Here is an 11,976-nt window from a genome sequence, read left to right on the forward strand (position 1 = left end):
GCTCTGTACTCTTGATTTGAAAAGTTATATAATGATATTTAAATCTAGTAATCTACTGGTACTATATATGGAATTAATTACTGACCGATTTATCCCCTGTCTTAGGTAATGTAAAACATATTTACAAAAGAATCACCGATAAAATTGATAATTCAAAAGTTCGTACTAAATAAAATTATCTAATGCCAACAATATTCATAATGTAAAGTAATTTTGAAAAACATACCTGAAGCCAATAAAGAACACACGTGTTATAGATCAAAAGGTATTACTTTGATTTTCATTTTGTAAGGTTTGTACCAAGTCAAGATCATTGAGATGAACAGCTCAGAAATCATGACTGATTTAGACATTTAGTGAATAAACTTTATGTACGTGCTGCGTCACAAGTGCGCTATACTCTTCTGGAAATATCCGAAGAACTGTAAATGTCATGTCATTAAAATTCAGCTAAAACTTAAAAGTATTACTTTGATTTAAAAAAAACCAATGAGAGTCAAATCAAATATTTATCATATATGTTTTAAATTAGACATTGCCATCAGAAGCAAGGATTAAAAGGAAGATTTCCATATCATTTTAGTAAAATGAGTTTAAATTCCTAATATTTGCAATTGGGAGCAGATAAGCCTGTCAAAAACATCAATTTGCTACAATTCTATTCAAAAATAAATTTCAAGCATCTCTAGACATGTAGATAAAATATGGATCATTTAAAATAGAAAAAATTTCCTGAATCAAATTATATTGTCAGATCAGTTGGAATGCATGATAAGTGTCAGTCTTTGTAAGAATCAGGCAGAGGGTGAATTATGGTATAAAAAAAACCCATCATTTTGATGATTTAATTTGACTATTTGCACCATCAGAATCAAGGAAAGCAGACAAGATTGTCCATATCATGCTGGACAATTCAGTTACAATTTCATTGAAATGCATTGAAGATGAACATTTCAAGGGCAGATAACTCTGTGGAAAACCTCATTTTTTATTGAAAAATTTCTGAGCAAAGCCAGTGATGCAGAGAACAAATAATGGTCTTTTCAAATAGAGAAAGCATCCTTGAATGATACTTTATTGTAAGATCGGTGGGGTTTTGACATGCGTGTTTCTGATTTTACAAATTTGGCTTGATTCTTACAAACACTTACACTTAAATAATCTTGTTTTCACATTTCCCTTAACTTTTGAAAGAACATGTAATTAAGTGTTTCTGGTAAGCATTTCATTTTGAATTTTATCTTCTTAAAAATTTGTTACTTTATGTCTCATCGATTAAGTGATTTCATTCCTTATAGGTAAAAGAAAATTTGTGTGGTTTCCAACAATGAACATAATTCTCTTAGTTGTTCTTGGTGTTATGTTAGGTAAGTACCATTAACATTATATACAAGAAAGGCGAAAAAAGTCTAAATTATGGAAAGATAAGGAGAAGCAAATGGCGCAATCGCGGACCACTTTAATTGACAACTGTTCGGAAATGAATGGTTTATGGTATATACATGTATTTGTCTTTTCTTTTTTTTTTTTTTTTTTTTTTGTTTTGTTCGAAAATCTGTAACATGAAATGCTTCAATCAGTCAGATACAAATGAGAAAATACGTCTTACTTTGATATTAGATTTTTTTTTATTTTTACGTGTAAAATTGAACATATATTGATTTAAAATGCAAGTGCTACTTTCTCACTTCTGTTTATAACTTTAGAGTCAGTACGATGTCAAGATCGTGTCTGCCTGAAAGCTAACATTACAGATAATGCCATACTCATGTAGGATCGACAAGACATTGAATGACGTTTACTTTTATAGCCCGAATAACACACTGATTGGGTCGTGTTTACTTCCATTACGTCAGGAGTACAGACCTGAAAGTTATATTGATTGTGGTCAAAAAATCACTCAGTATTTTGATGACGAGACCACGGTTTTAAAAACCATCTGAATGGATAGACAAATGGACATGCAAACATGGATCGGCTAGATCATTCGACGTAGTCCATATTACGAAGTACCATATCGAGAGTGATATGATTTTGTCAAAAGGGAAAGAAGATGGTAATAACTTGTATTATCATTAAGAATGAAAAAAGAACACTACCAAAATTATCGTTGAAACTCATTTTCTAGTTCATCATGATGTATTTTAAAATTTTCTTCAAATGTATGATTAGAAAACCTTGATCTGGTATCATTTTCGATTGTATCTTCATACGTATTTCCATATGCAATCAATAATAACCTAATTCGTTTTGAAAAGACCCTTTCAGTTTATTTATTTCTATTTTTATTTTTATTTATTTTTTTTTGTGCAAACAAGTCAAAAAGTCAAAAATTTCATTAAAAAATAATATTTTACAGTCCTTACAGCTTCATATTTTTTTTTGTGTTTCTTCGGTTAGCTGTATTTTATTATTCTTGTTGGAGATGTATATGAATCGCCATCTCCTGATAGCCATAATAATTTCTTATATATTATTCGTACGATTGTATTGGTGGTTATTGTTTCAATTCCTGTATGTATTTGGAAATTGAAACACCGTTGGATATGTAACAGAAAGAAAGGTAAGACAGTAACTATGTGTTTAAAAAGAAGGGCAAACAGAGAAAGGAATAAATATTGGTGTTTGAATGCAAATGAAAATCGTTCACAGTTGAACACAAATTTAAAAAACGAAAAGTATATTGATGTCGCTACACATTGGGTTAATTTTCAGTTTAGATTATATTGACAGATACTAGTCAACGATACAAATTTCCTACCTTGGCTTTTATTATAATGATTGAGTCTGGATTTTTAACCTTTATATCAAACGTTGTATGGTTTATAAAAGAATTTTTTGTCAACCCAGGATATTTCAATTTAGCATTTAAAAAAATGTTCCTTATGTAAATGACTTTGTCTAAATACAAAATCAAAAGTTGATTCATCACGATTCATCCATTCATATACAAGCATAAATCGGCTTGGATATTGCATCAATGGGAACAACGGTTTTCAAGGATTTTCAATACTTCAGTGCAAAGTGTATATGGTGAGACCTGTCTATATCGAACCCGGAACAACCAAACTCCTATCTAAACCAGACAGTCAAGAGTATCTTTGTGTCAATTTAAATGTATTTTGAACCTGAATTAATCTAAACCAAACAAATTTTACAATCCAAAAGTAGTTCATTCTGGACATATTTCGCTGTAGAACTGCTAAAAAACAAGAACTGGTAAAACACTGGTGTACTTATTGTAGTTAACTTATGTCAGTATGTGTCCTGCTTGTGTTGTTTTGTGTCTGTTTATGTAAGAGTCGTTACAAGCTTAATATGTACATGCAGAGAAATATGACACTTCGGTTGAGCTATCGATAAGAAATGATAATAATTCATCTGATAATCTAGCGGTCAACGAAGATAGTACAAAAGCCTCTGATTAGCCAAAGATCTAAAGCCAAAACTGAGAGTTCATTTTCTAACAAAGAAGCCATACTTGGCCGTTTGACAGAACAACCTATGGCCAAGAATGAGAGTTCGAATGATAAGCAAGAAGCCATAGATGGCAGTTTGTCAAACGAACCCGTAGCTTAAGATGAGAGTTCCTTTGGTCAGCCATATTTATCTGAAATCAAAGATTACAGCTCTTCTGGGCAAGACAAAGGTATAATACTGATTTTTTTATGTACACATTTTGTGTACATACAAAATGTAAAAATTGTGCATGCCATTCTATAGGATCAATTTCCACATCCCAAAGTTCCATACCCCTTTTCCCATTGATTTTAACTATCGCCACATACATGAATTATACATGTAATGAAGACATGTTTTTTTTTTTACTTTTATATACTAGTACATTACATTAAACAAGATTCAATGTCGTATACTAATTTAATTTCCCACCAGACCAATTCTTCATTACATAGAAAAAGGATAATATGTAGATCGTTTAAGAGTAATCAAGGGAACCAGGGTTACAGCGGTATTCAATTGAATGTAATCCAGGGACAAAGACCAGACATGGAAAACAGACATTCACAACAAAGAACATTATGTAACTAAAATCATACATACAAAGTAACAAAAGCAAATGATCAACTCGAAATCCGCTAAAAACTGGGAGCATGGATCAGGTGCACCGGTAGGATAAGCGTCCTCTGCTTTTCTAGAAACACAAATTATTCTATAGTTTTTAAATCTTCCGAATTGGAATATTAAAAACATAACGTTTATCTTTTATTTAAATACTCGGTAAAAGAACCAATTGATGGTTAACTTTCAATAATGTCATTCGCATGTCTTCATGAACTGAAATGTTCCATTTTAGTCAGTTTTCCAGAGTTACTCAGATTTTTCTTATAGTTTGACTGATCCATTTTCATCAGTCTCCACTGCATTGAGCAACTTATATATGTTGCACGATTCTAGTAGAAATATCTCATTAAGTACGGATTTGTACGATAGTATTGAAATAATGACACATTTTTTATATACATTTAGAGTTCTGTTTTTGCTGTACTGTGATTATTTCCATATGCCGTTCATTGATCTAAACATGTTTTTAGTCTGTCTTTTCTGCATTGATTGGATTACACATTATTGTCGATCGTTCCGATACAATAAAACTAACAAAACATACGTATGAAACATATGTCTGTAGAAACAAAAATCATTTTGTGCATTAAGATTTTCAACTGCATACATCCAAAAGCTTAATTTGTTCATAGTAATTTCTATATTTTGGTTTTGGAACGTCACACATGTATTTTATTTCCACCCATGTATTTTTTTTCAAATTGAAGTTGAGGTAGACCGACATCACAATTGCAGAACTTGTAAAAAAAGAAACGTTGTATGCTTTCTTTTTTACCTGCCCTGGCTGGTTCTATGAACATTGCTCTCATCAACATAGTACAAATCGAAACAAACATGATATTGTACAGATAGCCCATGCATTAAAAAACAGTGAAAACAGAATGCAATGTGATAAATGCAAATATGGGATTCTAAATACTCTTTGTAAAGTATGTTGGCATGCGTCTTGTCACAATAATGAATGTTCATGTGATCATGACAGTACCTTAAGTAGGGAAATAATTTGGCCAAAAGTTGTTGTGTCCTTCGCTTATCAAAAATTGATACGTATTTTTTAAATACAACATGATAAAATAGAAGAAATAACAGGAGAAAATATAGACCTTAAAAAAGTTGGAAAGCCGTACAGTTTTGCTTTCAACTGTGATTTTTATGCTGTAGAAGTTGACGAAAGAAAATACGGTTTTATTGCTATTATTGATACACAAGGTAACGTTATGAGTCGTATTTCACATGTCAACTATTTCTTTGGATATTTCACTAGCAATACTCTAAGACTTGCTCTAGACATGCGGAAACATGAATTTTACACATCTGCCATTAGCAAAAAAGTCATTTATTGTGTAGATTTTAACGGAAAGATTAAATGGTGGGTAAACGTACCAAGTCCACCGGAGTTATAGGTTATACCAACAAACGATCAAAGTGTAACGCATATTCTTTTTGTCAGTAACAAAGGAAAAGCGGTATACAAGATAGTAGAAAATGATACACAATTACAGAAAAGCGACGATATCGTTGGAATTTTTATGGAAGAAATTCCGAATATATTGCGTACAATGTGGAAAAGAATTTATTATGTCTAGGACTCGAAGATGGTAGAATAAATGTTTATGAATTTGAACATGAGCTCTCATCATGGTAGTGGGTAAATTCCGTACATGGTCTTAAAGTAACATAAGTTTTGATAAAAGCTTGATCAAATTTGCTTGATATGTTAGCAGGTTAGCAAAATATTATTTGTGGCTAGTAGACATATCGAACAAGTGGTGTCCCAGGCTGACGAGTACAGCTTGTTAAATTAATTCTTTATACAATATTTCTTTATTTGAAACCCTGTGTTATGATATTGTCATGTACACATTTTGATACTCATTTGCAAATACAATGTCCATTCTTATTTTTACTGTTAAAATTTATCTTGATTTTTTTTCTTTAAAATTGCAATTCATTATAGGTTTTGGTATATAAATTGTTTAGTGGATTAGGCACATCTAGGGTTTTCAACTTTGTAGGGTCATCTCGTTAAACAAAAACAGGTATTGGTTACATACCTCTAATTCAACGGATATTGCAGCCTTATCTTCCTTGTGCTGTCAAAAATTAGTAACCATTTTGCAAATTTCACAACTACATTTATCTTCTGTGGTTTAAAACTTCATCTCCATAATGACACCTAAATATATTACATAATTGGTGAAAATAAGGGAATTTCCCCATGCTATTTATAGGTCCGTCAATATCGTTGGTCAGTGTTTCACTACGTGTCTGCTGAAATACCATATTCCATTTTGAAGAATTTAAGCTGAAAAATGTAAAATTTTGCTGATCTATCACATATTTAATTGGTTGAAATAACATCGTTTTGCATATGTAATAAAGGCGTTGTTTTCTTATGTTATCTGCCCCTGGGCAATGGCATTTTATATAAGAGCAATATCTGCCTTTTCGTGAGCTCTTCTGACGTCACTTCCGCACAACTGTTCAAAACGTTAACGACAGAGTCGATTTGATGAGTGTTAAAAAGATCACTACATGGCCTTTTTAATATTGTCCTTGTTATCAGCCTTTAATTGATATCGTCTCTCGGTCTGATACATGTATATAACAAGGGTAACATTAAAAAGGCCATTAATCTATAAGTATATACTTCTTGTTTAAGTTAAGTTATAGTCTTGAGAAATCATTTAACATTGTTCAATTACCATCCTCCTCTACTTACGGGTAGAGGATAAACTGGTTTCAAACCTACATCATGTACAACCCCTGGAGAAATAATTTGACAAAAAATAATATCATCAATTCTTAATTCTATTCTTATGCATATATCTTGGACTCCGAATTGACTCTTTTATCTTTCCGGCAAGACGTACCAATTCATTTAGGCTACATAAATTCAGTGTACAAAGGTCTGGTGCATCAATTCTAAATTTGACTGAAAGGTTTGCGCTTTGTAAACGAAAATTGTTGTTATTGAAATACTCCTTTCATGTTATTTTGTATCTTTATTATACATAGGAAAAATTGCAACATATATTTATATGTTGCAATTTTTCCTATGTATAATAATGATACAAAATAAAATGAAAGGAGTATATCAAAATCAGATTAAGACACCTGCTGGTTTTGTAAAACTTACTGTTTTGTTGGACTTGATGCATTCCAGATATCATGAAGGTGAACCGTTTAATTATGAAACAGTTGTTTGAGAAAATGTATTTACACTAAATTCCCTTTTTGGCGATTTTATTTTCGAAGAATAACATTTAACACCCTGATTGAAAAATATATAGACTTTCCAACCAAAAAATACATTTGCATAATTCTTAGATGGAGTGCTACTTATAACACTTACATATATACATAAGTCTTAGCTTGATTTGATTGAGTAAAAATTCTTGATACAATTTGAATATAATGTTGAACCTATCATTATTGTGGTCTTAAATTGTCATGCCTTTTATGTGCAGTCCATGCCGATAAAGTTTTTTATATATATATAGAATATATCACTAACTTTTTGCAAGGGGCTATGTTTTTGTTGATATCAATATGTACAAGTTCAAATGTACATAATAATAATATAACGAACATTAATGCGTCGCAATAGACATACAATTTTGGCTTTCAACACGATTTGTGCATAGATACTCGTGACACATGAATGATAATAGGATAGTTATCCTTGACGAGGTTTTTTTAAATGCAAAATGAAAATACTCATTTGAATTTTTTTCATTCAGTATTGTAAATACATTTTTACCAAAGATCTCTATACATGTTTGCATTCTTATGGCATTATGCGTTGTTTTGACACTATATTACTATAGTATATAAGATTGACTTTTGTATATGCATTTAGTTTTATGTATTTGTTCAAATATTTGTACCCTTATATTTTATATTTGTGTTCAAATAATATTTTTAATATTCATGCATTGATTAAATTGTGTATTCTTATTTCTCATAAATCATAGGTTGCATCAATCTGTGGTATGTATTGCAAACGTGATTGCACGCTCAACAAACTTGATATATTGATTTGCTTGTTCTGGGGCGGATCCAGACAGTTTGAAAATGAGGGCTGTCAGCAGGGGTTCTTCCGAAAAAAAGGGTGCTAGGACATTATTAACCATTTTTTGTCGATTTTACTCATGTAAATGACATTTTTTTCCTTAAAAAGGAGGGATGCATACCCCCCCCCCCCCCTTTGCACCCCCTGGTTCCCTCACTGTTGTTTGCTTCCAATCAGTGTTACTACAGCTGTATCTAAGTAAATCACAATTATAATTATTATGTATGATGTACGAGTTAATACTATTATTTCTATTAAGGATGTAGTGCATGTAAAATATTCGGAAGGTAATAAGTATACCAAACAATCATAAATTCGATTCACCACGTGCATTGATATTTACAAAATTTGATAAATATTTTTTTCATTTGCACTTGCTGTATCATCACAAAGACTTGCATTCTTGAAATGGTGTTTAATTTATGTTGTCGTGGTTACCTTCGTTTATAGCTTTCTTGTATCCGGACAACTTGAGTAAAGAAGCGGTGATGGATTTTTTTTTTTTTTTTTTTTTTGGGGGGGGGGGGTTGTGACGAACGAAAAATTAGGAAAAAGCAATCAACAAGCATTAATGAAAGTGAATAGACTAGGCTTGAACGTTGTTCCCGAACCTGCTCCAGTCGTTTAGGGTTTCGAACGGCCTATAAGAGTATTTAAGCAAAAGGGGAACGCCTTATCATGTTTTAGTGTCATCTGTCGTTATCGGGAGAAAATTATCATATTGTAGAAAAAATTATTTTTGATGGATTGATTAGTTACTTGGCAATATTTTCTGTACTGCGTATGTATTTATGTTTCAATTATTTACATTGGTTTTAGAAATATCCATATGAAAGATACATAAACTTATTTACAATACACACGTGTTGCTTTCCATTTTTTTTTTTAATGGTCATTTATTAGTATCATTTTTTTTTACAAATGTGTGTGTATACATATACGTATACTTGTCAATGAATGTGTGTTTGATTTTGAGCTGTTGGAATTTTTTTTTTAATTTATACGCCTGTCTGTCTAGACAAAGCGTATAATGTTATACCTGAGTCCATCCGTCGTTCAAACATTATGCAATAACTCAAAAATACGCCGCTCACTTTTGTGAAACTTTAATGAAATGTTTTTTTTCTATTGGTATGAGCGCCCTTTCGATCTTATTAAAATAAATTTCCGTCTTTTCGTTTTTGAGTTTTGGAAATTTATTCACACAAAAAATTGGTAATTTTCTGACTATAACTCAAAATGCATGCATGTAGCAATGTCAAATAAACTTTGGTGAATTTTGGTGAATTGTTCACTTATGTTGATGTATGGTCCTTTTTATTGTTTTGTAATTTTTTTTATTTTACTACTTTTATAGGACTTGGTTCATCAAAGGAGAAATTATTTGTTTTTGGACTATTACCTATGTGCGGCTGTACCCATTTTCTTGAAACGTTGGAAAATAGTTTATTACCACTAATTTTAGCTACCCTTGTGAATTTCCGAACTCGAGGTTTTGGACTTTATTCTTAAAAAGTGGGAAATTCCCATAATTACATAATATTTCACAATGCTTCCAGCAATTTTCCTGAAACTTGTTGAATTTGTTTTGCTTTTTGTTTTTTTTTCCTTTGTTGTTTTGTTTTGTTTTTTGTTTATGTTTTTTTTGGGGTTTTTTTATTTGTTTTTGTTTGTTTTTTGTTTTGTTTTGTTTGTTTGTTTTGTTTTTTTTTTTTTTTTGTTAATAGTGGTAGCTTCTTTTTAATTTTTATATATTTGGGTCAAATACATGTATTTAATCATTATCAAATGCAGAGTTGTGTCAAGCTTGACTTTTGTGTCCATTTTTTGCCCATCTACCCCAAAGAACTTGAGATACGGGATAATACAGACACTATGAAGGCAGCCTCATACCTTGACCTACACTTAGAGATCGACAGTAAAAGAAAAGAAAACTATTGACCAAACTGTACGTCAAACGTGCTGACTTTTTTGCGTATTGTCAATGTTCCTTTCATCTGTGGCAACATCCCGTCAGCACCTGAGAATGTAGTTTTCATAGCACAACTCATACGTTATGCCAGAGCTTGCGGTAACTATCCAGACTGTTTGTACCACGCTAGACTTCTTGCGATTAAGCTTATTTAAAAGTGGTATGCTGCTACAATTTTGAAGTTATCACTACATAAGTTTTATGGTCGTCATATGAACTTGTAGGGTCGTTACAGTGTATCCGTCTGCACCATGAGAACCGATTCGTTCAACGTGTCACAGTTATCATTAAAAAAAGTTTCCTCTTTTGTCTACCCCGGATTTGACTTTTTATGAGCAACTCGGCGGGTGTTTTTAGAAAAGCAGAGGACGCTTACCATACCGGTACACCTGGTCCATGCTCCCAGTTCTTAGTGTACGTATTATTTTTGTTATTTTATGGTCTTTGTTGTGTGCGTCTGTTTTCCTTGCCTAGTCTTTGTCCCTGGATTGCATTTTTTTAAAATTTCCGCTAGATTTATGGTCCCCTTGATTACTCTTGCTAAAATTTGTTTAATAGAATGTTAGAAAAACGAAGTTTTTAAAAAAGTTATCTGCCCTTGAAATATTAATTTTCAGTGCATTTCAATGAAATTAAGTTCACCAAAATGATATAGAAAATCTTGTTTCTTTCCCTTGATTTGGGTGGTGCAAATAATCAAATTAAACAATCAAAATGTTTTTTTTTCATACGATATGTTTCACCCACTGCCTGATTCTTACAGAGACTGATACTTAAATATACGCTTATGTCGGGAAATTAAGACACAAATAAGTTCTATTCAAATATACTGACCATGTGTATCACAAATTTCCTTAAAACTTCAAATATCATAGAAAAGGCTTGTAGCCTAATTTATATTCTTTGTTGTGTATGTCTGTTTTCTATGTCTGGTCTTTGTCCCTGGATTACATTCTTTTGATTACCGCTATAACCTTGGTTCCCTTGATTACTCTCTTATACCAGACCAATTATTACAAGTCTTTATTCATAATAAATGCATTACTATCAATGTTGTTTTTATTTGAGAATATAAGTAAAAAGGTCTGCATGTCATATAAAAATATATGTAATTTACTATGTCTTAAAAGCTCAGTCTATTTGTAAACAATTGTATTGACCTATTAAATATGACCATTAATTCAACGTTCTTTAGTGTTAGTCGAAAAGAAGCAATGATCTAAGACCAACCAAAATGAACGTTGGCGTGCCGACTGAACTGAAAAAAGGTTATTAAATGTCGTTGGCTTAAGATGTAGCGTCAATATGGTCTGACCAATTTTGAAAACTGCTCATATTTGAGAGAGGAACCATCAAAGAGTATAATTCAATTTTCAGTTTACAAACTCGACTGTTTTATTCGTATGTTAAGCTAGATTTTGACGACGCTTAGTTAAGCAATACAGAAAAAAAGAGGAGCGAGTAGCCCAGCCCTTCAAACAGTTTCCGTTATATAGATGAAATACATGTATTATATTTGAATAATTACAGTTTCAGAGATTTACTGTATCTACCCAAATGAACTCGTAATGAGGCAACTGATATCTTCCCTGTATCAATTTGATCCGATGGAGCAGTGTAGCGAATAGAGTCGTCACGTTCTGAGATGTTTGTATAATATTGATTTGTTGTGACATGCATCATTAATTTGATCCTTTCTCCTACATAATAACATCTACAATGAACTGTCCCGTACTACCATACATCGTGTACTAAGTTACAGTCCTAGATTAATCCTACGAGGAGGAATGACCCGGACAGCGAAAGCTATATTTTTATATAGCCTAGCTGGCCGAGTGGTCTAGGG

At 31.9% G+C, this 11,976-nt stretch overlaps 1 protein-coding gene across 1 annotated transcript in view; it reads left to right on the forward strand.

Annotated features, from left to right (window-relative positions):
- Positions 1-2,179, forward strand: part of LOC148612678 (uncharacterized) — a 33,334-nt gene extending 31,155 nt beyond the window's left edge. The window contains exons 4-5 of the mRNA XM_088594332.1: positions 1,299-1,367; positions 1,707-2,179. Coding sequence (XP_088450458.1) covers positions 1,299-1,367; positions 1,707-1,774 — 137 coding nt within the window. The 3' untranslated portion in view covers positions 1,775-2,179. The remainder of the gene's footprint in view (positions 1-1,298; positions 1,368-1,706) is intronic.
- Positions 2,180-11,976: the final 9,797 nt, after the last annotated feature.

The sequence above is a fragment of the Perna viridis genome, chromosome 7 (genome assembly GCF_037379345.1).
Source record: "Perna viridis isolate PV_CMFRI_1.1 ecotype Kerala chromosome 7, ASM3737934v1, whole genome shotgun sequence".
In the NCBI taxonomy this organism is placed as follows: Eukaryota; Metazoa; Mollusca; class Bivalvia; order Mytilida; family Mytilidae; genus Perna; species Perna viridis.